This window comes from Piliocolobus tephrosceles, chromosome 8 (genome assembly GCF_002776525.5).
Source record: "Piliocolobus tephrosceles isolate RC106 chromosome 8, ASM277652v3, whole genome shotgun sequence".
In the NCBI taxonomy this organism is placed as follows: domain Eukaryota; kingdom Metazoa; phylum Chordata; class Mammalia; order Primates; family Cercopithecidae; genus Piliocolobus; species Piliocolobus tephrosceles.
This window is the reverse complement of record NC_045441.1, coordinates 22,214,902-22,241,178: the sequence shown is the minus strand read 5'-3', so window position 1 is coordinate 22,241,178 and position 26,277 is coordinate 22,214,902. Positions and strand designations below refer to the sequence as shown.

Genomic DNA, 26,277 nt, shown 5'->3' with positions numbered 1-26,277 from the left:
AAGAAGAACCTAGGCAGAGCCCAGCAGACCCTGTAAATTGTGGAGATGGATACTCAGAGTCTGGAGAAACCACAGCAGTTGGAGTTAACAAGACAGCACACCAAATAGCTGCATACAGACAGAACTGTGGAGATCTGCAGACAGTGCCCTCTAATACTCAGCTGAGTACTTACTGGCATATTCTTGTAAGGAAACTACACAAGGCCAGGGAAAGAACCACCCAAAAGATTAGAGACAACAGTGCCCAGCATTCACACAGGGTAAAAGATATTTCCTGTGCCTACAAGCCAGGCTGCAAAACCTCATAATTCTGAGGGAATTGGGTACAGTACTAAGAAGGATCTTGCCTGAGGACTAAAGAATAAGTAGCCCTAAAATGAGCATTGCCCTGGTTCCACTTAACAAGTCTTGAGAACAAGGCCCCCCAAAATCAAACTGTTTCCAAGTAACTTAACTGTGTCCCAGTGATAACCTCAAGAACAGTATACACATAAAAAATGAAAAATTCATCACCAGCAAACCCATACTAAAAGAAATGTGAAAGGAATTCCTTTAGTTTGAAGGAAAATGAAACCAGATGGAAAGATGGAGTTACACAAATTAAAAAGCACAACAGAAATTATACCTACGTGGGTAAATACACATTTTTCTTGTAATTTAAATCTCATTAAAATATAATTGATTATTTATGTAAAAATAATTACAATGTAATATGGGGTTCATAGCCTATGTAAAAATAAAATATAGGACATTAGCACAAAGGCTGGAAGGTAGGAAACATAAGCATAGTTCTTATATTATATATAAAGTAATATATCACCTGAAAATAGAGTGAGTTAAGCCAAAGATAAAAAATGGAAACCCTAAAGCAAACACTAAAATAACAAAACAAAGAGTTACAGCTAATAAACCAAAAAAGATAAAATAGAATAAAAAAAAAACTGGATAAAGCCAAAGAAAAGCAGAAAAAGAGGAAAAGGAAACAAAAAAACTAGACAGGCATATAGATAAATAAAACAAAATTAAATGGCAGAGTATATATCATACTGATTTTAAAAAGCAAATCCCAACCAACTACATACTGCTTATAAATTATGCACTAGAAGCACACAGGCAGAAACAGGTTCAAAGTGAAAAGATAGGAAAAGGTATCAGAATAACACTGATCAAAAGAAAACTGAGTATTTTACCAACAGAGTAAGTAGGTCTCAGAAAAAAGAAGATTATCAAACAAAAGGATAAAGGTCATTTCATAATGTAAAGGGGATGGGTTCATCATTGAAACGGAACAGTCTTAAATGTTACGTACCTAATAACAGAATTCCAAAATATCTGAAGCAAAAAATACATAAATAAATATAAACATAGGCCGGGTATGGTGGCTCATGCCTATAACCCCAGCACTTCGGGAGGTTGAGGTGGGCGGATCACAAGGTCAGGAGATCGAGACCAGCCTGGCCAACATGGTGAAACCCCATCTCTCCTAAAAATACAAAAAATTAGCTGGACATAGTGGTACAAGCCTATAGTCCCAGCTACTCAAGAGGCTGAGGCAGGAGAATCACTTGAACCCGGGAGGGGGAGGTTTCAGTGAACCGAGATCACACCACTACAGTCCAGCCTGGGCGACAGAGCGAGGCTCCGTATCATAGATAGATAGATAGATAGATAGATAGATAGATAGATAGATAGATAGATAGATAAAGATAGATATATTTCCAAGGAGATACAGAAAAATCCACAATTACAGTCAGAGATTTCAATACCCCCCTCTCAATAACTAATAATAACTAGTAAAAAAACGAATAAGGATACAGAAGAGTTGAACAACACTATCATCCAACATAATCTAATTGACATGTATGAAACACTCTAACACTAGCAAAAAATACACATTCTTTTCAGGTGCACACTGAACATTTAACAAGATAGATCATGTTCTATGCCATAAGACAAATCTCAATGAATCTAAGAGAATTCAAGTATACAAATTATTTTTCTGAACACAAAAAAAGACTTAAATAGAAATCAATAAAAATGTAGCTGTGAGTAACAAAGGAATTTATTAAATGTCTTCCCACAACTATCTTATTAAAAGCATTCCATTGGATAAGCTCTGTTTCTTCTGCAATAGACTTAATACTGCTCCCATGGTAACACAGTCCTGCAAAGTGACTATCATGTAACAAAATGAAGTTTACTGCTATTTCTCACTCTATTCACCAATCGAATGGAAAAACCACTCAACTGCAATTGCCTTCAGAATACATCCTCAGTGTGAGGCATGGAGTAATCAATAAAAACTGCAAATGATAAGGAAAGGCTATTCCAGACAGAAGAAAAACCATATGCCTAGAATGAAGAAGAGCCATGGAATATTTGGAACAATGAGAGGCCCTATAAGGCTGAAGTGCAGACTACAAGAAACAAATGGAAGAACACCACTATTGAGGAGGTCAAAGGACAATTTAATCACCATTATCATATAAGTTCATCCAGACATTTTGCTATGTGCTTTATATATTACACACAATCATATATTTATATATAAGATATATAATGTATCTAATAACAACAATTATCTGATAACAACAAATTTTGAGACAGAGTCTTGCTCTGTCACCCAGGCTGGAGTACAGTGGCATGATCTCGGCTTACTGCAACCTCTGCCCCCCGGGTTGTTCAAGCGATTCTCCTGCCTCAGCCTCCCAAGTAGCTAGAACTACAGGCATGCACTACCATGCCCAGGTAATTTTGTATTTTAGTGGAGACAGGGTTTCTTCATTTTGGTCAGGCTGCTCTCGAACTCCTGACCTCAGGTGATCCACCTGCCTCAGCCTGCCAAAGTGCTGGGATTACAGGCATGAGCCACCATGCACAGCCTAATAACAACATTTTAAAATAGATATTATCATCATTTTGCAAATGAGGAAACTGAGATTTAGTAAGGCTAACAAACTTGCTGTAACTTGCTCAAAAAAAAAGTAAAGCTCTCAAGACTTGTTCGAATTCAATCTGTGCTTTAATCATTATTACTATGGTGCTTCTAAATTCTGTGCAAAATTATATCATATTTTTATTCATTGTGCTCTTTTACTTTTTACCACCAATGAAAAAAATATATATCTTCATCTGATTCTTGATTCTTTCCAAGTTACCTTCTGTTCTACCACCGTCTGAACTTCTGTACCCTAATACAGAAAATTCTGCGTAATCTTCTCCAATATTATTATGTTAGTATTCTAAATTCTATATTATTTCTCCATTCAGCTTCCTTCATGTGTATCCTCAGATTTACTTCACTGTTTCCACCATAATTTTAGTTCCTTCTATTTTTTGCCTTGCTGTCTATGGAAGTTCTCAAGATAAGGAAGAGTTCATAATCACCATCTATTCCCCAATTTACATTAAATGGAGAATTCATCATTTACAATTTTTCTTCAAACTACTTTTCAAATTATCAAACTTCACCTCTGTCTGTGAGCTAACTACCTTTGTGAGCTGTGAACTGTTATCTTTACTTATATATTTGGTCGCATGCCTATTAGTTACAAAATATTTAAAGAATTAACGGCCAAAACGTTTCTAAATTTTATGCAAACTAAACATTCACGGACGCAAGAAGCTTAACAAATCTTAAGCTCAAAAAGAGAGAAAGAAAAGTACACATTATAATCCCTTTGCTCCAAACAAGTGATAAGAGAAAATCTGGAAAGCAGCTAGAGAAAAAAGACACTTCAAACAGTAGAATATAATCTACAAAATTTTGCCTATTAAGGAGATTTTTAAAATGTTTCCATTTTTATTTGTTAAACGTGACTCCATCTGGATATCCATGGTTCTAGTGGTACAACTCTACAATCTGTTATACTACGACCATGACCAGGCATGTGTTTCCACTGCTCAACAACAACCAACTCAATTCTTAGGTCATTAATACAATCATAACATAAGAAGGGGAATGGCTGACATTCTTTTTACATTTTCTTCCCATGAATTCTTATTCTTAACAAACATAGGTGATTAAATTTAACATTATTGAAATTTTTATATATTAAAAAAAGGCCTTACAACTAGTCTTTTTCCAGAACCAAGTTTTTGCTGTTCAGTCTCCTGCCTTTTATCTGCATCTGTTGCAAAAGCAAGTACTTGGTACCTGTATGAAAGAAATTTAAAAATTGTAAATGAGTTTATAATTAAAAGTTATAAATTATTTTAAACTATAAAAGTATACAACAATCTATAAACATTATAAAACACTTTTTCCCTGTTTTTAAAAACTGTAAAATTTAAGATTGAATTCTTATTGAGTGATATTGTGACATAAGACTGTGTAAAATGTCATGATAAAGAAATTATAACCATATGTCCATTATTCAGTATTGGGAAAACAGCTCTACCAACTATCAAAGCACTTTCATTAGAATTTTATGTGACAAATAACAATACTCAAGAAAGATCTAACACCAAATAGACAGAAAAAATGTAAATATGCAAAGCAGTCAGATGGAGTAGAAATTATCAATACATAATCTATGGAACCAAAAAGAGCTGAGTTTAACCCCAGTTTAACCACTTACTAGGTAAGTACATTTTTGGCAAATAATCACTCTGTGTCTGGCTTCCCCATCCATAAAACAGAAATAATAATAGAGTCTCTAACACAATCATTGTTCAAAGGATTAAAAAATAAATTATAAAGTATCTAGTATTTGGTATATAGCAGGTATATAATTATTGATTATTGGTTGACAAAGAGATAGATTTATATAGAGATAGAGATCAATCACATAGTAGTTTGTAGCTGGCAGGTAGCGAGTTCTCAGTAACAGACATTGTAATCTATAAGTATTTTACAGCTTCTAGTTCAATAGTGACATTTAGTTCAAATTATTCTTAAAAACAATTTATAAATATTATTCAATCTAGAAATGATTAATGTATCTAATAAAGTTGAAATTTCTATATTTCTCATTAATTAATGACATATTTTTAGAATAATAATCTTACTCTACATAAAGCAACTACAGTCTCAAATATGCCTTTCCTTCCGATTGAATCAACACTCATATTTTCTAAGAGACAGATATCTGAGAGTACAAAAATCAGGGACTTGAATGAAGGCAATACAGCATATCTAAACGAGCACTGAAATGTACAATGGTCTTCAAATGTCATATACCAACTCTGAAAACATCCTATCTCAATCAAGAATAATTCATTTATAAAAAACTGTAACTTCAGTTGAATGCAGAATGATTATGGTTTAAGATTTTGCAAGACAGAAGCTGATGACAAACTTGACAATAGCCTATACAAAACAGATCTTGATTATTTCCTGATTCCAGCGCCCAAGATGGCCGAATAGGAACACCTCCAGCCTCCAGCTCCCAGCGTGAGTGACACAGAAGATGGGTGATTTCTGCATTTTCAACTGAGGTTCCAGGTTCATCTCACTGGGGAGTGCCGGACAATCAGTGCTGGTCAGCTGGTGCAGCCCAACCAGCGAGAGCTGAAGCAGGGCGAGGCATCACCTCACCTGGGAAGCCAAAGGGGAAGGGAATCCCTTTTCCTAGCCAAGGGAAACTGAGACACACAACACCTGGAAAAATCGGGTAACTCCCACCCTAATACTGCGCTTTACCAAGGGTCTTAGTAAACAGCACACCAGCAGATTATATCCCACGCCTGGCCCAGAGGGTCCCACGCCCACGGAGCCTCCCTCATTGCTAGCACAGCAGTCTGAGATCCAAATGCAAGGTGGCAGCGAGGCTGGGGAAGGGGCACCCATCATTGCTGAGGCTTAAGTGGGTAAACAAAGCCACCAGAAAGCTCGAATTTGGCGGAGCCCACGGCAGCTCAAGGAGGCCAGCTTGCCTCTGTAGACTCCTCCCCTGGGGACAGGGCATAGCTAAACAAAAAGCAGCAGAAACCTCGGCAGAGGTAAATGCCCATCTGATAGCTTTGAAGAAAGCAGTGGATCTCCCAGCACGGAGGTTAAGATCTGAGAACAGAGAGACTTCCTGCTCAAGTGGGTCCCTGACCCCTGAGTAGCCTAACTGGGAGACATCTCCCACTGTTATGCCCAGACCGTTTATTCCCCAAAGAAGACCACCAGAGTCCAGAGTCAAAGGCAAGCGGCAAGGATCTTTACTGCAAGTTTGAACTTGGTCCCTCCACTTCACAGCTTACAAGAGGGCCCCGAACAATGCGTGCGCTTGCTTTTTATAGCCCGATGTAAACAGGACTTGTAAGGTTATAGAGGAACAAGGCATTTCTCTAGGTTACAGCATTACAATAGGTTAACATTTTAAGTTATACATTTAGCAGTTTTCTATTGGTTCCCACGCTTTCAGTAAAACCACAAACGGCTGTGTCCTTATCGGAGATTTTCCAGGTGGTGTTTTTCTAAAGTTGAGATATATGGTAGTCTCTGAGTTGAGAAATGTGTTTGTACTGGGCTCAGGAAGTTGAGAGATATATGGTGATTTTGTTGAAAAGAAAAGAGGGAAATGTGGGGAAAAGAAAGGTCAGCCTGTTACTGTGTTCTTATAGATAGAAGTAAGTTTAAGAGACTCCATTTGGCTCTGTATTTGAGATGCTGTTAATCTGTGACTCTACCCCCAATCCTTGCTAGAGACATTGCTGTGGTAATTAAGGATTTTGGGCTGTAAGGAATGTGCTTTGTTAGGCAAATGCTTAAAGCCTGCTTGTGGTTGTAGGTCAGTACCATTCTCCTAAATCTCAGCAAAAGTAAAAGATCTGTCTCTCGCCCGTCCCTGGGCAAACGGAACATCTCCGGGCATCTGTATGTCTTACTGCTGATTCACTCCCTCATTTTCTGAGCAACAAATACCAACGGAACTCAGAGACCGGTGCCAGCGTGGGTCCCCTGTAAGCACAGCACTGGTCCCCTGGGCCCCGCCTTTCTCTCTCTATACTTTGTCTCTGTGTCTTTATTTCTTTCACCACTAGGTGCAGACTGACACCTCACACCTCACACGGCGGGGTACACCCCTGAGACGAAGCTTCCAGAGCAAGAATCAGACAGCAACACTCACTGTGCAGCAATATTCAATCTTCTGCAGCCTCCGCTGCTGATACCCCGGCAAACAGGGTCTGGAATGGACCTCAAGCAAACTCCAACAGACCTACAGCTGAGGGTCCTGACTGTTAGAAGGAAAACTAACAAACAGAAAGGACACCCACACCAAAACCCCATCAGTACGTCACCAGCTACAAAGACCAAAGGCAGATAAAACCACAAAAATGGGGAAGAAGCAGTGCAGAAAAGCTAGAAATTCAAAAAATCAGAGAGCATCTCCCCCTCCAAAGGAACACAGCTCATTGCCAGCAACAGCACAAAGCTGGACGGAGAATGCCTTTGACGAGTTGAGAAAAGAAGGCTTAAGTCGATCAAACTTCTCAGAGCTAAAGGAGGAACTACGTAACCAGCGCAAAGAAACGAAAAACCTTGAAAAAAGAATGGATGAATGGATGGCTAGAATAATCAATGCAGAGAAGACCTTAAAAGAACTGATAGAGACGAAAACCATAACACGAGAACTACGTAACAAATGCACAAGCTTCAGTAACCGACTCAATCAACTGGAAGAAAGACTATCAGCGATTGAAGATCAAACGAATGAAATGAAGTGAAAAGAGAAGTGTGGAGAAAAAAGAGTAAAAAGAAATGAACAAAGCCTCCAGAAGTATGGGACTGTGTGAAAACACGAAGTCTACGTCTGACTGGTATGCCTGAAAGTGATGGGGAAAATGGAACCAACTTGGAAAACACTCTGCAGGATATCATCCAGGAGAACTTCCCCAACCTAGTAAGGCAGGCCAACATCCAAATTCAAGAAATACAGAGAATGCCACAAAGATACTCCTCAAGAAGAGCAACTCCAAGACACATAATTGTCAGATTCACCAAAGTTGAAATGAAGGAAAAAATGTTAAGGGCAGCCAGAGAGAAAGGTCAGGTTACACACAAAGGGAAGCTCATCAGACTAACAGCAGATCTCTCGGCAGAAACTCTACAAGCCAGAAGAGAGTGGGGGCCAATAGTCAACATTCTTAAAGAAAAGAATTTTCAACCCAGAATTTCATATCCAGCCAAACTAAGTTTCATAAGTGAAGGAGAAATAAAATTCTTTACAGATAAGCAAATGCTTAGAGATTTTGTCATCACCAGGCCTGCCCTACAAGAGATCCTGAAGGAAGCACTAAACATGGAAAGGAACAACAGGTACCAGTCATTGCAAAAACATGTCAAAATGTAAAGTCCATCAATGCTAGGAAGAAACTGCATCAACTAGCAAGCAAAATAACCAGCTAATATCATAATGACAGGATCAAGTTCACACATAACAATATGAACCTTAAATGTAAATGGACTAAATGGATGTAATGCACTAAACCTTAAATGTAAATGGACTAAATGTAAATGGTCCAATTAAAAGACACAGACTGGCAAATTGGATAAAGATTCAAGACCCATCAGTTTGCTGTATTCAGGAGACCCATCTCACATGCAGAGACACACATAGGCTCAAAATAAAGGGATGGAGGAAGATCTACCAAGCAAATGGAAAACAAAACAAAGCAGGGGTTGTGAAGGGGTGGCCTGCCCCTCCACACCTGTAGGTGTTTCTCGTTAGGTGGAACGAGAGACTTTAGAAAAGAAGTAAGACCCAGAGACAAAGTATAGAGAAAGAAAAGCGGAGCCCAGGGGACCAGCGCTCAGCTTACAGAGGACCCATGCCGGCACCGGCCTCTGAGTTCCCTTAGTATTTATTGATAATTATCTTTACCATTAAAAAGATAAGGGAGTGGCTAGACAATAGGATCATTGTAGGGAGGAATTCGGCAGTAAGACATATGAACAAAAATCCTTGTAACATGAATAAGTTTAAAGGAAAATGCTGTGCCTTGAGATGCATATGCGAACATCTCCATAAACCTTTTAGCAGTATTGCTCCAGCAAGCCCCACCTTATTCCTAAAGGTGGTTTTCTCCTTATTCAGTAAACAAAGCACACAGTGGGTTTTACCCAGAGATGTTCCATTGCCCAGGGAGGGGCAGGATTTTTAATCAGCAAGCTGCCTTCAGGTACTTGTTTAACAAAGACACATCCTGCACAGCCCAATATCCATTAAACTTTGAGTCACCACACCACATGTCTCTTGCAAGGACAAAGTTGGGGGTAGGGTCACAGATTAACAGCATCTCAAATACAGAACTAAATGGAGTCTCTTATGTCTACTTCCTTCTATATAGACACAGTAACAGGCTGATCTCTCTTTCTTTTCCCCACAGGTTGCAATCCTAGTCCCTGATAAAACAGACTTTAAACCATCAAAGATCAAAAGAGACAAAGAAGGCCATTACATAATGGTAAAGGGATCAATTCATCAGGAAGAGTTAACTATCCTAAATATATATGCACCCAACACAGGAGCACCCAGATTCATAAAGCAAGTCCTTAGAGACTTACACAGAGACTTAGACTCCCATACAATAAAAATGGAAGACTTTAACACCCCACTGTCAATATTAGACAGATCAACAAGACAGAAGGTTAACAAGGATATCCAGGAATTGAACTCAACTCTGCACCAAGCGGACCTAATAGACATCTATAGAACTCTCCACCCCAAATCAACAGAATATACATTCTTCTCAACACCACATCGCACTTATTCCAAAACTGACCACATAGTTGGAAGTAAAGCAGTCCTCAGCAAATGTAAAAGAATAGAAATTATAACAAACTGACTCTCAGACCACAGTGCAATCAAATTAGAACTCAGGACTAAAAAACTCAATCAAAACTGCTCAACTACTTGGAAACTGAACAACCTGCTCCTGAATGACTACTGGGTACATAACGAAATGAAGGCAGAAATAAAGATGTTCTTTGAAATCAATGAGAACAAAGATACAACATACCAGAATCTCTGGGACACATTTAAAGCAGTGTGTAAAGGGAAATTTATAGCACTAAATGCCCACAAGAGAGAGCAGGAAACATCTACAATTGACACCTATATCACAATTAAAAGAACTAGAGAAGCAAGAGCAAACACATTCAAAAGCTAGCAGAAGGCAAGAAATAACTGAGATCAGAGCAGAACTGAAAGAGATAGAGACACAAAAAACCCTCCAAAAAATCAATGAATCCAGGAGCTAGTTTTTTGAAAAGATCAACAAAATTGATAGACCGCTAGCAAGACTAATAAAGAAAATAGAGAAGAATGAAATAGATGCAATAAAAAATGAAAAAGGGGGTATCACCACTGACCCCACAGAAATACAAACTACCATCAGAGAATACTATAAACACCTCTACGCAAATAAACTAGAAAACCTAGAAGAAATGGATAATTTCCTGGACACTTACACTCTCCCAAGACTAAACCAGGAAGAAGTTGAATCCCTGAATAGACCAATAGCAGGCTCTGAAATTGAGGCAATAATTAATAGCCTACCAACCAAAAAAAGTCCAGGACCAGACGGATTCACAGCCGAATTCTACCAGAGGTACAAGGAGGAGTTGGTACCATTCCTTCTGAAACTATTCCAATCAATAGAAAAAGAGCGAATCCTCCCTAACTCATTTTAGGAGGCCAACATCACCCTGATACCAAAGCCTGACAGAGATACAACCAAAAAAGAGAATTTTAGACCAATATCCCTGATGAGCATCGATGCAAAAATCTTGAATAAAATACTGACAAACCAAATCAAGCAGCACATCAAAAAGCTTATCCACCATAATCAAGTGGACTTCATCCCTGGGATGCAAGGCTGGTTCAACATATGCAAATCAATAAACCATAATCCAGCATATAAACAGAACTAGCCGGGCGCGGTGGCTCAAGCCTGTAACCCCAGCACTTTGGGAGGCCAAGGCAGGCAGATCATGAGGTCAGGAGATCGAGACCATCTTGGCTATCACGGTGAAACCCCGTCTCTACTAAAAATACAAAAGATTAGCCGGGCGTGGTGGCAGGCGCCTGTAGTCCCAGCTACTCGGAGGCTGAGGCGGGAGAATGGCATGAACCCGAAAGGCGGAGCTTGCAGTGAGCCGAGATCGCGCCACTGCACTCCAGCCTGGGCGACACAGCCAGACTCCGTCTCAAAAAAATAAATAAATAAAAATAAAAATAAATAAACAGAACTAAAGACAAAAACCACATGATTATCTCAATAGATGCAGGACAGGCCTTTGACAAAATTCAATAGCCCTTCCTGTTAAAAACTCTCAACAAATTCGGTATTGATGGAATGTATCTCAAAATAATAAGAGCTATTTATGACAAACCCACAGCCAATATCATACTGAATGGGCAAAAACTGGAAGCATTCCCCTTGAAAACTGGCACAAGACAGGGATGCCCTCTCTCACCACTCCCATTCAACATAGTGATGGAAGTTCTGGCTAGGGCAATCAGGCAAGAGAAAGAAATAAAGGGCATTCAGTTAGGAAAAGAAGAAGTCAAACTGTCCCTGTTTGCAGATGACATGATTGTATATTTAGAAAACCCCATTTTCTCAGCTCAAAATCTCCTTAAGCTGATAAGCAACTTCAGCAAAGTCTCAGGATACAAAGTGCAAAAATCACAAGCATTCTTATACACCAATAACAGACAAACAGAGAGCCAAATCATGAATGAACTCCCATTCACAACTGCTTCAAGGAGAATAAAATACCTAGGAATCTAACTTACAAGAGATGTGAAGGACCTCTTCAAGGAGAACTACAAACCACTGCTCAGTGAAATAAAAGAGGACACAAACAAATGGAAGAACATACCATGCTCATAGATAGGAAGAATCAGTATTGTGAAAATGGCCATACTGCCCAAGGTAATTTAAAGATTCAATGCCAACCCCATTAAGCTACCAATGACTTTCTTCACAGAATTGGAAAAAACTGTTTTGAAGTTCATATGGAACCAAAAAAGACCCTGCATTGCCAAGACAATCCTAAGCCAAAAGAACAAAGCTGGAGGCATAACACTACCTCACTTCAAACTATACTACAAGGCTACAGTAACCAAAAGAGCATGGTACTGGTACCAAAACAGAAATATTGACCAATGGAACAGAACAGAGCCCTCAGAAATAATACCACACATCTACAACCATCTGATCTTTGACAAACCTGAGAAAAACAAGAAATGGGGAAAGGATTCCTTATTTAATAAATGGTGCTGGGAAAATTGGCTAGCCATAAGTAGAAAGCTGAAACTGGATCCTTTCCTTACTCCTTATATGAAAATTAATTCAAGATGGATTAGAGACTTAAATGTTAGACCTAAAACCATAAAAGCCCTAGAAGAAAACCTAGGTAATACCACTCAGGACATAGGCATGGGCAAGGACTTCATGTCTAAAACACCAAAAGCAATGGCAGCAAAAGCCAAAATTGACAAATGGGATCTAATTAAACTAAAGAGCTTCTGTACAGCAAAAGAAACGACCATCAGAGTGAACAGGCAACCTATAGAATGGGAGAACATTTTTGCAATCTACTCATCTGATAAAGAGCTAATATCCAGAACCTATAAAGAGCTCAATCAAATTTACAAGAAAAAAAACAAACAATCCCATCAAAAAGTAGGCAAAGGATATGAACAGACACTTCTCAAAAGAAGACACTCATACAGCCAACAGACACATGAAAAAATGCTCATCATCACTCGCCATCAGAGAAATGCAAATCAAAACCACAATGAGATATCATCTCACACCAGTTAGAATGGCAATCATTTAAAAGTCAGGAAACAACAGGTGGTAGAGAGGATGTGGAGAAATAGGAACACTTTTACACTGTTGGTGGGACTGTAAACTAGTTCAACCATTGTGCAAGACAGTTTGGTGATTCCTCAAGGATCTAGAAGTAGAAATACCATTTGACCCAGTCATCCCATTACTGGGGATATACCCAAAGGATTATAAGTCATGCTGCTATAAAGACACATGCACACATATGTTTATTGTGGCACTATTCACAATAGCAAAGACTTGTAATCAACCCAAATGTCCATCAGTGACAGACTGGATTAAGAAAATGTGGCACATATACACCATGGAATACTATGCAGCCATAAAAAAGGATGAGTTTGTGTCCTTTGTAGGGACATGGATGCAGCTGGAAACCATCATTCTCAGCAAACTATCGCAAGAACAGAAAACCAAATACCGCATGTTCTCACTCATAGGTGGGAATTGAACAATGAGATCACTTGGACACAGGAAGGGGAGTATCACACACCGGGTCCAATGTGGGGGGTAGGGGGGAGGGATAGCATTAAGAGATATACCTAATGTAAATGACGAGTTAATGGGTGCAGCACACCAACAAGGCACATGTATACATATGTAACAAACCTGCACGTTGTACACATGTACCCTAGAACTTAAAATATAATAAAAAAAGATCTTATCGTTAATATGAAAACTTAATGTATATAAATTGCATTCATTTTATAAACATATAGTAGGGATCTAATACAAACATTAACAATGGAAAAACTACTACATGATCTATACTCATAAGGAGGTCCCACACTAGTTGTAGAGACTCATACACAGACAGCTAAGTATAACTCAGAGTATCTTATGCTAATTAACAGAAGGTACGTACCTAGTACCAATACTAACAACTAATTGGGGAAGAAAAGATATGCTCTTGGTATAGGTTCAGGAAGAGAAAGCTAGGTTTTAAAGGATGAGTGAAAATTCTATCACGCTGGTAAAGAAGGCATTATGGTAAAGTAAATAACACATGCAAAGGCATGCAGCAGTAAAAGAGACATGAAAGGCCATGACAGGAGTTTAGGAGAGATGCATGACAGGGAGGAATGAGTCATGGGCCGCATGAAGTAAAAGGGAGAAGATCTCAGCCTTGAAAAATCATGCTACAAAATCCCACGGGCAGCTGCAGCAAATCTCTCTACACTATCTGAGATTGACCTTCAAAATTCCAAAGTCTCTAAAAGTGCAAAATAATTACACCTCACATTCTGAACTCCAAATAGGATTGCTTTCCTATTCCCAATTCATAACAACAGAAATAGTATGTGCTGGTGACTAGAACATCATCCCAGAGCTTGTCCTGCTATGGATCTAACCCTAGGCAATTAGTTACATAGGTGGGTCATTTCCTGCAGAAACCAACCTGCCAGGGGATAATGTAGATGTTCATGAGATTGTTACAAAGGTCCAAAACTCTTTGAGCTATTTGAAGCTTCTTATATAACTATGGTCATTATTTCATCTAAGAAATAAGTGAGCCCCTAAAGCGGCCTTATTAACATTAAAACAGCAGGCAGAGGCACAGCCAAAATTGACTACTGATTTCCAAATGCAAACCATTTATCTTCCTAAAAGACAACTCAGAAAAGTATTTTATTACTTAAACTTAACAGCAAAATTAGATGATGACAAACTTACAAGAGCATCTATTTTCTGGTTCTTCCTTAACTCCTCTTAACTGTGACCAATAAAGTACATAAAAATCTATTTCTAAAACCAAACAATTCCAAGCAGATTTGGAAATTCTGAAATAAAATATTTGGGTCTTTTTTCTTACCATTCAAGTGTTCAGTAACATAAGCTACACAAAAAAGTTTCCTTGTTGAGACTGCTGAAAGAATAATCAGGGCCAATGTAACAAGATCTTATGAAAGAGTGCCATACAAGTCCCTCAGAACAGAAAGGCACTAATCACAACTACAGCAAGTGCAGGTAAACAGTGGTGCTTTTTGACTCACTAACCACAAATGCTTAACAGGTCCTGTAGTGCACCAATAACAAACTCAACCACATACTTTAATACTCCATATTGCATTGCATTGTAAAAACAGCAGCAAGTAACTAAAATACAGATTGAGGCATCACAGAGCACAAAAGTGAACCCTCCAAAATCATTTATTTTCAAATGAAACATAACTATCACCTCAATGAGTGGCAGGAAGTTTTGGAACCTTGATATGTAACCCAGAGAGCTTTACTAGAAATGGAAGTTTGAGATACACAGCATTATTATGTTGATTTCAACTATACCTAAAACATTCTTGACTGTGCCAGGAAGAATCCTTTTCATTGAAAGATGCCGGTAACAAAACAGAAGCTTTCTTTATACACTTTTCACTCTTCTGTCAGTTCTCATCAAACACCTACTTTCACCAAGGTACAGTGCTAGGCACTTCAGGGGATACAGAATTCCTGCCATCAAGGAGCACTGAGCTTAGTCAAGGAGAAAAGCAAATAAATGTTTGCTATCAGTGGAAGCATGAATAATACCTAAGGGAAGCACTGAAAACCTACTATGTAAATTGAGAAAAAGGAGATGTTGCTTACATCTAGGTCAGGGAAGAACTGAAGGGGAGCAGGGAGGCTTCTAGACATAATTTCCACGTGCAGAGAAAGAAGGAAGAGCACTTCAGACATAGGAGATAGACAGTATGTGCAAGAAAAAAAAAAAGAGAGAAAGAGAAAAAAGCCTTTAACATATATGGAGACTACAAATATTTCCATTTGGTCAGAGCCAAAGATTGGAGAAGAATACTTCTTCTTAAAATAGTCAACTAAATTCAACAAAAACACTTTTAAATCTTTATTTAAGGCTGATTATTTACTTAGTAATGTATTAGGAGCTATTGAGGGGTTGCTGGGGAAGGAGTATAGCAGACAGGAGAGAAATAACACCCACGGCAGATAGACTCTTTTAGGGAGCCTCCCTACATTCAACTCTTGGAGGTCCTGCCTCAAAGCCTCCTCAGCATCCTATGCAAAGCTCTGCTATAGCCTGTATCACAAATGGACTGAAGTATCTGACTTCCCGCCTCCCTCCTTGAATTCTACTTGAGGATAAGAGACACGTCTATTTGACTACATTTCCAGTACCTTGCACAGTATGTAGCACACAAGTCTGTTGAAAAATATTTGCTGAATGAATGACTGAATAAACAAATGGAATTATTCAGTCAGTGAACAGATGTTTAGGACAGATTCCTCTCTCAAGAACCTGATAATGCAAGATACTCTGGAAAATGTCAGTATAAGAAGGCAATACATGACAGCCAAACATCAGTGTTTTAGGCAGTAATATATCTAGGAGGTGAAAAAAGGAAGACAGTTGAACCAGTTAACTTCAAAAGTTACTTCCAAGTCCAAAAGTCCACATCATAGAGGTAAAATGGGACCGGATTATAAAAAGCACTGAATGTCAATATTAAAAAATCTAGGCTGGGTATGGTGGCTCATGCCTGTAATCCCAGAACTTTGGGAGGTCAAGGCGGGTAGATTGCCTGAGCTCAGGAGTTTGCGACCAGCCTGGGCAACACAATGAAACCCCGTCTCTACTAAAATACAAAAATGATTAGCGAGCGTGGCAGCATGCGCCTATAGTCCCAGCTACTCGGGAGGCTGAGGCAGAACAATTGCTTCAACCCGGGAGACAGAGGTTGCAGTGAGCCAAGATCGCGCCACTGCACTCAGCCTGGGCGACAGAGCGAGACTCCATCTCAAAAAAAAAAAAACCAAAAAAAACAAAAACAAACAAACAAAAAAAACAGGTCTAGGTTTTTTCGTAAGAAATAAAAATTACTGTGGCTTAAAGAAGTGTTTCAAAAGAAAAGATATGAGAAGGACCCTTCACAGTTTAGAGAGAAAAAAAAAAAACAGAAATCCAAGTGAAAAAATACAGGCCTGAACCAATGGGAATGGGAAGGAAAGGCTGAAAAAGAGAAAGTATTAAGGGCAGGGATTACTGACTAAATAACTCTGAAAGGCAAAGGATAAGAAAAGAGAATAAAAGATGATCAAAGTTTGGACATACATGGCCCTTACCCTTACCCCCAAAAAAGGGCAAACAGGCCAGGAGTTATGGTTCATGCCAGTAATCCCAGCACTTTGGGAGGCCAAGGTAGGAGGATCACTTAAGCCCAAGAGTTCAAGACCAGTCTGGGCAACATAGTGAGACCCTGTCTCTATTAAAAAAAAAAAAAAAAAAAAATCAAGGGCAAACAATTCTCTTACTTCAAAAGAAAAATGGTGCTCAAAGTGTGCCCCTGAATTAGATTCACCTAGAGTAAAAATTTACAATGATGGGCCGGGCGCGGTGGCTCAAGCCTGTAATCCCAGCACTTTGGGAGGCCGAGACGGGCGGATCACGAGGTCAGGAGATCGAGACCATCCTGGCTAACACAGTGAAACCCCGTCTCTACTAAAAAAATACAAAAAAAACAAAAAACAAAAACTAGCCGGGCGAGGTGGCGGGCGCCTGTAGTCCCAGCTACTCGGCGTAAACCCGGGAGGCGGAGCTTGCAGTGAGCCGAGATCCGGCCATGGCACTCCAGCCTGGGCGACAGAGCGAGACTCCATCTCAAAAAAAAAAAATTTACAATGATGATTTCTGGGTCTTATCCCCAAACCTATTAAAAGAAATCTAGGGGACTGGGGACTAGCATCTGTAAATGTGCATTTAATAACAGGCTGTCCAGGTGACTCCCACGCACACTGAAGTTTGAGACCCCGAGTCTTTGCTGGTTTTTATTTGAACATAATTAAGTGGGGTTTAAAGAAATGAAAGGTATCAATATCAAAAATGAAAATGAATTATGTGTTAAAGCCTATTCTATTAACTGATTATATTCTATTAACCGATTATAGACAGATTTAATAAAACCTCAAAAGAACAAACTTAGAGTTTTCATGCTTTCTCCAAAATCCAAAAATGCAGCAGTGATTATCATTTAATATAATCTATTACAAAGTTGAAAGTACAACATACTATTTAATGTTGTAAACCTTCTCGATTGTCATCATTTCACAATAATCTCATATCTCATACATTTTTGCCATTATAAATGATCCAAATAATGGATAACGTGTACATTTTTTAGTCTAAGACAAAGATGAATTTAATAGATTGGTATGTTGGAGAATTACCACAGTTAAAACAATGTGAGCTTCTGTTAGATTAAACTCACACATTAAGGAAATCTACACATTACTTCTTTATCCAATCACTCCTAGAGTTATTATCAAATTAATTCCTATGCACATATTTCAAAGAGTAAGTAACTGGGTGTTTAAATATTTGTACTGTGACCCTAGCATAGCACTACTTGGCAGGAGGTGAGGCACAGAGCTGGGTGGAAAGCTAAAAAGCAGATCTCCTAATACTGCTCAAGTTTGGCAGGCTTGAGTAAACTATACAGATATTTTTCCCAATCTCTCAAAATAAATATAATATTTTATTTATTACCAGTAGCAATGCCACCATTCAATCATCTCCTTTGGACAAAAGCCATAAGAATTATAGACGGAATATTACATGATGATACACTTCCTAAATCAGTGAAATTCTGCTTACTCACAAACATTCACTTATTTTCAGAGTTTTAACCCTAGATACCTAGTCATTTACAAAAAGCAAATGGCTACTTATGAAGAGAAAACTGCATTAACTTGTTATATACACAACATTGAAACTTGAAGACAAAAATTTACATCTGTTGCCTGATGAATTTATATCTTCTCCCCATCTTGGGAAAAATGATGTGGCCAAAAATAATGTTGAAAAGCTATGATGATGTGCTGCTTAGATGTTTAAAGATCTAAATGTTGCCATCAGTAAGGTAACACAATAAAGCTACTAAAGACACTGAAACCCTCCAAGGCTATTTCTTTTCCCAGCATGAATTTCTACTTTCTTTTCCCCATTCTCTCTGCCAATAAAAACCTTCCTCTCCAAAAACTCAAAACCTTGACTTTTATTTAAATCTAGCTGGTGGAGAAGAAAACAGTCTCTCTCATACACAATTTACCATGACCAATAAGAATTTCTAGCAAATAAGTATAAACTATTTGCTTAGGATCATTTTCATACTTCACTTATACTATGAATTGTTCTTTTAAAAAAGTATTAACATTCATATTAACAGTTCATGCCAGTATTTTTCCTATGTCACACACATTCCTTTTTGTTATAAAAGTATTCCACAGCTAAATCTTCAATTTGGCTTTTTTCACTCAACATTGTGTTTAATTATTTACTATATCAAGGAACAATCACAAAAATCATTGAGCATTTTCTACAGGGTGGTAACTTGACATACATTTAATCCCTATAACGAACTTGTCAAAATGAATAATATTACTTCCTTTAGAGTCAGGATAAGGACAGTGACCATCAAACATCTGGAGTGGTAAAATCAGGATTCCAATCCAGGTCTGCCTCCCAAACTACTTTACTATATTGCCTTTCAAATATTTTACAATAGTAAATGATATCGTCTAAGTCACCACAATCACATTTTGTCAAAGAAACCAATCTCTTTTTCATTTGTGATACTGAAGCCCTTTGTGGACAAAAATTAGTCAGCAACAAACACACCAAAACATCATGATTCCAAAGATTTAACATCCAAACTTACTTATAACTTTCCACTTGTCGGCAGGAAGAGACAGTAATGAAGGAATCTGTACGGGAACTGTAGGCAAGAGGACCAGGCAGAAGAAAGCCAGGGAGAAATCTTCCAAAAGCATAGCTCTCCTGCTCAAATACCATCAGCATCCCATCCATAGACTGGATGCAAATTAAATCTCGACCTAAAGAAGAAATAGAGAAAATTAGATGGCCTATTCTTTTTATAAATATAATATTTTTATTAATCACTATCTACAACAAGTATGTCTTAGGCACCAATTTTACATAAATCATAGCATTAAGCAGCATTGGGTGTGAAAATTACTAATAGTGAAAAATACTAATCCCTGATTGCCCTCAACTATAGACTGATTCTGAGGTGTCTTCTACTATTAGTCTATCAATATTAAGTACAATATTCACAGTTCTTAAAATTTACTGAGATGATGGTAATGATGATGATTTCTATGATACAGTTTAGTATCCCTAATCTGAGAAAGATCTAGTGACTATAACCTTTCATGTCCTGCTAGTGTGATTAGTATATCTTATAATGTATTACATAGGGAAAAATTATGTTAGAGGAAAATTAAGTTACTCATTAAGGGAATAAATAAAAGGCCAGTCTTGTGCCTTGTCATCTCTAGCTCATACATCATATACAATAAGTACTATAGTAACTATTCTATATCACCTTGAATATCAGTGATATTCTTAAATAGTATACTTTGATTTTAAAAAGAGCTCAAAAGAAATCAAATTGCATAGAAATAGATGATACTCCTCTTGTATCTGTCTAAGGACAATCATACAGCTAAGCAACTTTTAAAAAGAAAACATATCACCAAAGGAGGCTAAAAAAAAAGAAAAAAGAGAGAGAGCAAACTGAGTTTTGGAGTGCTTATTACTGCACTATACTCTAACCCATCTCAACTAATACAATAGATTTATCAACCTTAAGTAGTCTGAAAGATATTCTAGGATGAGTATTGTCTGCGAATGAATGTTCACTAAACATACATCTGAACCATCCAGGAATCTCTTTAGAGAGATAAAAATTGTTTATATTAATGCTGTTTGAAAAGCATTTTCTCAATACTCAGATTCTTTCATAATGTATAGTAGGCTTTACAGTTACTGTGTTAAGCTTTGTTTTTGTTGTTGTTAATGTTTTTTTTGGTTTTGTTGTTGTTGTTTTGAGACAGAGTCTCACTCTCTGGCCAGGCTGGAGTGCAGTGGCACGATCTCAGCTCACCGCAACCTCTGCCTCCTGGGTTCAAGTGATTCTCCTGCCTCAGTCTCCCAAGTAGCTGGGACTACAGGCGCCACCACGCCCAGCTAATTTTTGTATTTTTGTAGTTTTTAGTAGTATTCTTTTGTATTTTTAGGGTTTCAACAATGTTGGCCAGGATGGTCTCGATCTCTTGACCTCAAGATCCACCCACCTTGGCCTTCCAAAGTGCTGGGTCTACAGGCATGAGCCACCACGCCCAGCCTAAGCTTTGTTTTTTAGTGTTATCCTTATCCACTATGCTATTAAAAGTTTCCAAAACAGATATGAGTTTATATGTATGCTGCATGTGTATGCATGCTGTACACATGTATTCACAGAGACACAATCAGACAAAAAGAATCTCATCTAGCTATTTGGCAAACCTACCTGTCTGCAATCAACAAAAATGTATAAGTATAAAAATGCCTCTAAGTAGCCAAAATAAATGCTGCAAGGTCTTTGTAATAAAAATCATGCAAATTTTCATAGGTAGGATTCCCAGGTCCCACTAAGAGCATCAATTCTTATTTTAATTATGGTTCTAACAATTGTCGTTTTTATAAACAAGTTACTGATATTCCTGTAGCTTCAGCCTTCTCATTTGTAAAATAAGTATATTTGTACAAGAGCTCCAAGGTTATCAGTTAATCTTCAGCAAAGGCGCCAAGAATACACAATGGTGAAAGAATAGTCTCTTCAATAAGTGGTGCTGGGAAAACTGGATATCCACATGCCAAAAAAAAAAAAAAAAAAAGGATCCTTATCTTACACTAAAAAAAAAAAAAAAAAAGATCCTTATCTTACACTATATAAAAAAAAAAAAAGATCCTTAGCTACACTATACAATCAAAATCCACTCAAAATAGTTTAAGATTTAAACCTAAGATCTGAAGCTGCAAAACTCCCGGAAGGTAAACATATGGTGAAAAGCTTCACGGCATTGGTCTTGGCAATGATTTTTTGGATAGGACACCAAAAGTACAAGCAAAACAAAAAAGAAGGTGGAGGACTACATCAAACTAATTTTCTGCACAGCAAAGAAAACAATCAATAAAAAGCACATAATGGGAGAAAATATTTGCAAACCATATATCTGATAAGCAATTAGTTTCTAAAATATATAAGAAGCTCACACAACTCAATAACAAAAAAACAAATAAACCAATTCAAAAATGGGCAAAGGACAAGAATAGACATTTTTCCAGATAAGACATACAAATGGCCAACAGGTATATGAAAAGGTGCTCAACATCACTAATTATCAGGGAAATGTAAAACAAAAACCACAATGAGATATCACCTCACATGTTAGAAAAAAAGAAAGAACTCCTGCCATTTACAACAACGTGGATGAACCTAGAGAACACCATGCTAAATGAAATAAGCCAGACAACAAAAGACAAACACTACATGATCTCACTCATTTGTGGAATATTTTTTAAAAGTCAAATTCATAGAAACAGGGAGTAGCAGGGTGCTTACCAGGGTTCAGGGATGGGGAAAATGAGGAAATATTGCTCAAATGATATACACTTGCAGTTATAATACGAATACGTTCTGGAGACCTAATGCATAGCACAGTGATTGCAGTGAATAATAATGGACACTTGAAATTTGCTAAGCGAGTAGATTTTTGTTCTCACCACAGAAAAAAGGAGGTAATTATGAGAAGTGATTTATATGTTAATTAGCTTGATTCTGGTAATCATTACACAATGTATATGTATATTAGAACATCACATTGTACACCTTGAATATATACAATTTTTATTATCAATCATATCTCAATAATGCTGAAAAAAAGAGTTCCAAAGTTAGAGGTAAGATGTCAAAGTCTCTAACACAGTATAGCACACATAAGACACAGAATAAATTATAGCATTATTAAGAGGGTTATTACTACCTGCTTCCCTAGCCCAGAAAAAAAGAAAGTGGTAAATTAGAAAGGGGGCGAAGGCACTGTCAGCTGTGAGCAATGACAGCTAATGCCCTAACAAAAATAAAAGAGAACATCTATAAAACACGTATCAAATAATTCAAAAAAGAACATCTGTCTGGGCTCAGTTAGCATAAGAGCAATTATGAACCCTATATATCTCAAAAAGAGAAATGTCATTATTAAGTGGATTTAATATAGTTTGGTATAGCTCTTTTTTTGCAAAAAAGGAACCTTTGGCAGAGATGCTAACTGCTGCCCCCAACAGTCATTCTTTCTTTAGTAGTAGAATCATGATTTATCGCGAGACACATGGCCATCCAAAATAACGCTTCGTTTAAGATGGTTAAATGTGACAGAAATAAACTTTTTTTTTTTTTTGAGACGGAGTCTTGCTCCCTCGCCCAGGCTGGAGTGAGTGCAGTGGCACGATCTTGGCTCACTGCAACCTCCTCCTCCCGGGTTCAAGCAATTATTCTGCCTCAGCCTCCCAAGTAACTGAGATTACAAGTGTGTCACCACCCCTGACTGATTTTTGTATTTTTAGTAAAGATGAGGTTTCACCATGTTGGCCAGGCTGGTCTTGAACTTCTGACCTCATGTGATCCGCTCACCTCGGCCTTCCAAAGTGCTGGAATTACAGGCATTAAGCCACCGCACCTGGCCAAACATCTTTCTTATTGCAGCCATCATTAAGTCGAGCCTTTGTTAAAGCAACCAAACCTGGATCTTAAATAACAGAGAATCAGAATCTGAGCCTAAAGATCCATCCAGCATTGCTGTCTATTAAAATTTAGTTTCACTTAACTGAACCCTGGTACCAAAAATAACAGGTACAGGAAGGATATTGGGACAACTGGGGGAATTTGAATATGACTGCAGGTTTGATAACATTAAGGAATTATTGCTAATTTTCTTAAGTGTGATCATGGCGTTGTGAAATATTCTCATTGGGAGATGTGTGCTGACGTATTTATGGTAAAGAGGTGCAAGATGTGTAACTCACTTTCAAATGGTTCATCAAAAAAATGTGTATAAATACATATATATTTACAATGGTTGATGTGGAAATATGGGTGTTCATGTCACTTTTTCTATATACTTTTTCACAACAAAAGTATTTTAAAAATTAAGTGTAAATATATACATTTTGTATGTAAATACAAATGTCAATACATTTTCTATTAAGATATGAAATATTTATGCAATGACCTTGACCTATGGTGGAGGATATTATGGTAACCAAAATAATACTCTTGATATCTGTGTTATTGAAGACGATAAGTTCGAAACATGTGTACTTGCAAGCAGAAGTACCAATTAAATTTGTGTTCATTTCAATATGTGGTATCATTGTACCACAAATCTTCAGTCTCCCAAAGACTTCAAAGAAGTGGTCTTCAGAATGTGGCCCCCAGACCAGCACCATTTGCATCACCTAGGAACTTCTCAGCAATGCCAATTCTAAGATACCAATCCAGGCCTATCTTATCAGAAACTCTGGTCACAGAGCCCAGAAATGCTAAGTTTTAACAAGCCTAGAGACTACTATGGTGCATGCTAAAGTTTCAGAACCACTACCTTAGCATGATAGGATGAAGAACTAAGGCCTGAAGAAAGCCTAAACCCCAGAGAAAACCTGGCCTGTTAGCATATGATATGGTTTGGATCTGTGTCCCTGTCCAAATCTCATGTCAAATTGTAATCTCCAATGTTGGAGGTGGAACCTGGAGGGAGGGAGGTGATTGGATCATGAGGGTGGTCCTTCATGAATGGTTTAGCACCATCCCCTTGGTACTGTTCTCATGACAGTGAGTGACTTTTCACGACATCTTGTTTAAAAGTGCGTAGCACCTCCCCCCCTCTCTTGCTCCTGCTCTCACTATGTGACATGTGTGCTCCCCCTTTGCCTTCCACCGTGATTGTAAGTTTCCTGAGGCCACCCCAGAAGCCAAGCAGATGCCAGCATCATGCTTCCTGTACAGCCTGCAGAACCGTGAGCCAATTATAAATTACCAGTCATGGGTATTTCTTTATAACAATGTGAGAACAGCTTAATACAGCATAGTAGAAGAGGTCCTATTTCCTGAAACTCTAGCAACATAGAGAAGAATACTTAAGAAATTAAAGTCCAAGTGGGCTGGCTCTGAAGCCAAATAATCCAAGTTTGAGTCCAGCTCCACCAATTATTAGCTGTGAGCTTAGACTCAAGTTTTCTTATCTGCAAGATGGTGTAACTACTTCAGTAACTTGTGAGAATTAAATAACGTACGGAAACCAGACCTAACAATGAAAAATACCCAAACACATTATTATTTCCTTACTTATTTTCTAACTCTTATACTACATGTTGTATTAACGTTTAACTGCTTGCTATTTCCCACACACATTGTGATGATGCATGCTTCCTTCCTCTTGTTTACATAATTTTCTTTCCTCCAAAGATCATTTAACTTTTCTCCCCCTCATCCAGCAAACATTTGCCAGCTTCCCCCCAGTCATCCGTTCTCCTCTACTCATGCTCAGCCATAAGGTTTGGGTGAGATGGACCTCACTCTAAGCTTGAGACAAGGCCCTGACTTACGTAAACCAATTAGTACCCCAGTAGTCACAGTGACTGGTTCAGGATAATTTACAGCCAACGAGAGAAAAATGAAATCCCTAATTTGAGCTGGAACTAGAGGAAAAGTTACTCTTCCCTGGTGAGTAATGCATGAGGAGCATATGGTATGGAATCTCAGAGGCCATTTGGCTTTTCCAAAAGCACAGTTAAGAGAGAGCCATGGTAATAGCCTACCAACCAAAAAAAGTCCAGGACCAGACGGATTCACAGTAGAATTCTCCCAGAGGTATAAGGAGGAGCTGGTACTATTCCTTCTGAAATGATTCCAATCAATAGAAAAAGAGGGAATCCTCCCTAACTTATTTTATGAAGAGACACAACAAAAAAAGAGAATTTTAGACCAATCTCCCTGATGAACATCGATGCAAAAATCCTCAATAAAATACTGACAAACCGAATCAAGCAGCACATCAAAAAGCTTATCCACCATGATCAAGTGGGCTACATCCCTAGGATGCAAGGCTGGTTCAACATACGCAAATCAATAAACGTAATCCAGCATATAAACAGAACCAAAGACAAAAACCACGTGATTATCTCCATAGATGCAGAAAAGGCCATTGACAAAATTCAACAGCACTTCATGCTAAAAACGCTCAATAAATTCGCTATTGATGGAATGTATCTCAAAATAATAAGACCTATTTATGACAAACCCACAGCCAATATCATACTGAATGGGCAAAAACTGGAAGCATTCCCCTTGAAAACTGGCACAAGACAGGGATGCCCTCTCTCACCACTCCTATTCAACATAGTGTTGGAAGTTCTGGCTAGGGCAATCAGGCAAGAGAAAGAAATCAAGGGTATTCAATTAGGAAAAGAGGAAGTCAAATTGTCCCTGTTTGCAGATGACAAGACTGTATATTTAGAAAACCCCATTGTCTCAGCCCAAAATCTCCTTAAGCTGATAAGCAACTTCAGCAAAGTCTCCGGATACAAAATCAATGTGCAAAAATCACAAGCATTCTTTTTTTTTTTTTTTTTTTTTTTTT

At 38.1% G+C, this 26,277-nt stretch overlaps 1 protein-coding gene across 7 annotated transcripts in view; it reads right to left on the bottom strand.

Annotated features, from left to right (window-relative positions):
* The window catches only part of BBS9 (Bardet-Biedl syndrome 9), a 514,065-nt gene that overhangs the window by 361,189 nt on the left and 126,599 nt on the right, over positions 1 to 26,277 (bottom strand). For all 7 annotated transcript variants that reach the window (XM_023191692.2, XM_023191694.2, XM_023191691.2 and 4 more), the window contains 2 exons: positions 19,458 to 19,632; positions 4,072 to 4,156 (listed from right to left, as the gene is read on the bottom strand). In XM_023191692.2, coding sequence (XP_023047460.1) covers positions 4,072 to 4,156; positions 19,458 to 19,632 — 260 coding nt within the window. The remainder of the gene's footprint in view (positions 1 to 4,071; positions 4,157 to 19,457; positions 19,633 to 26,277) is intronic.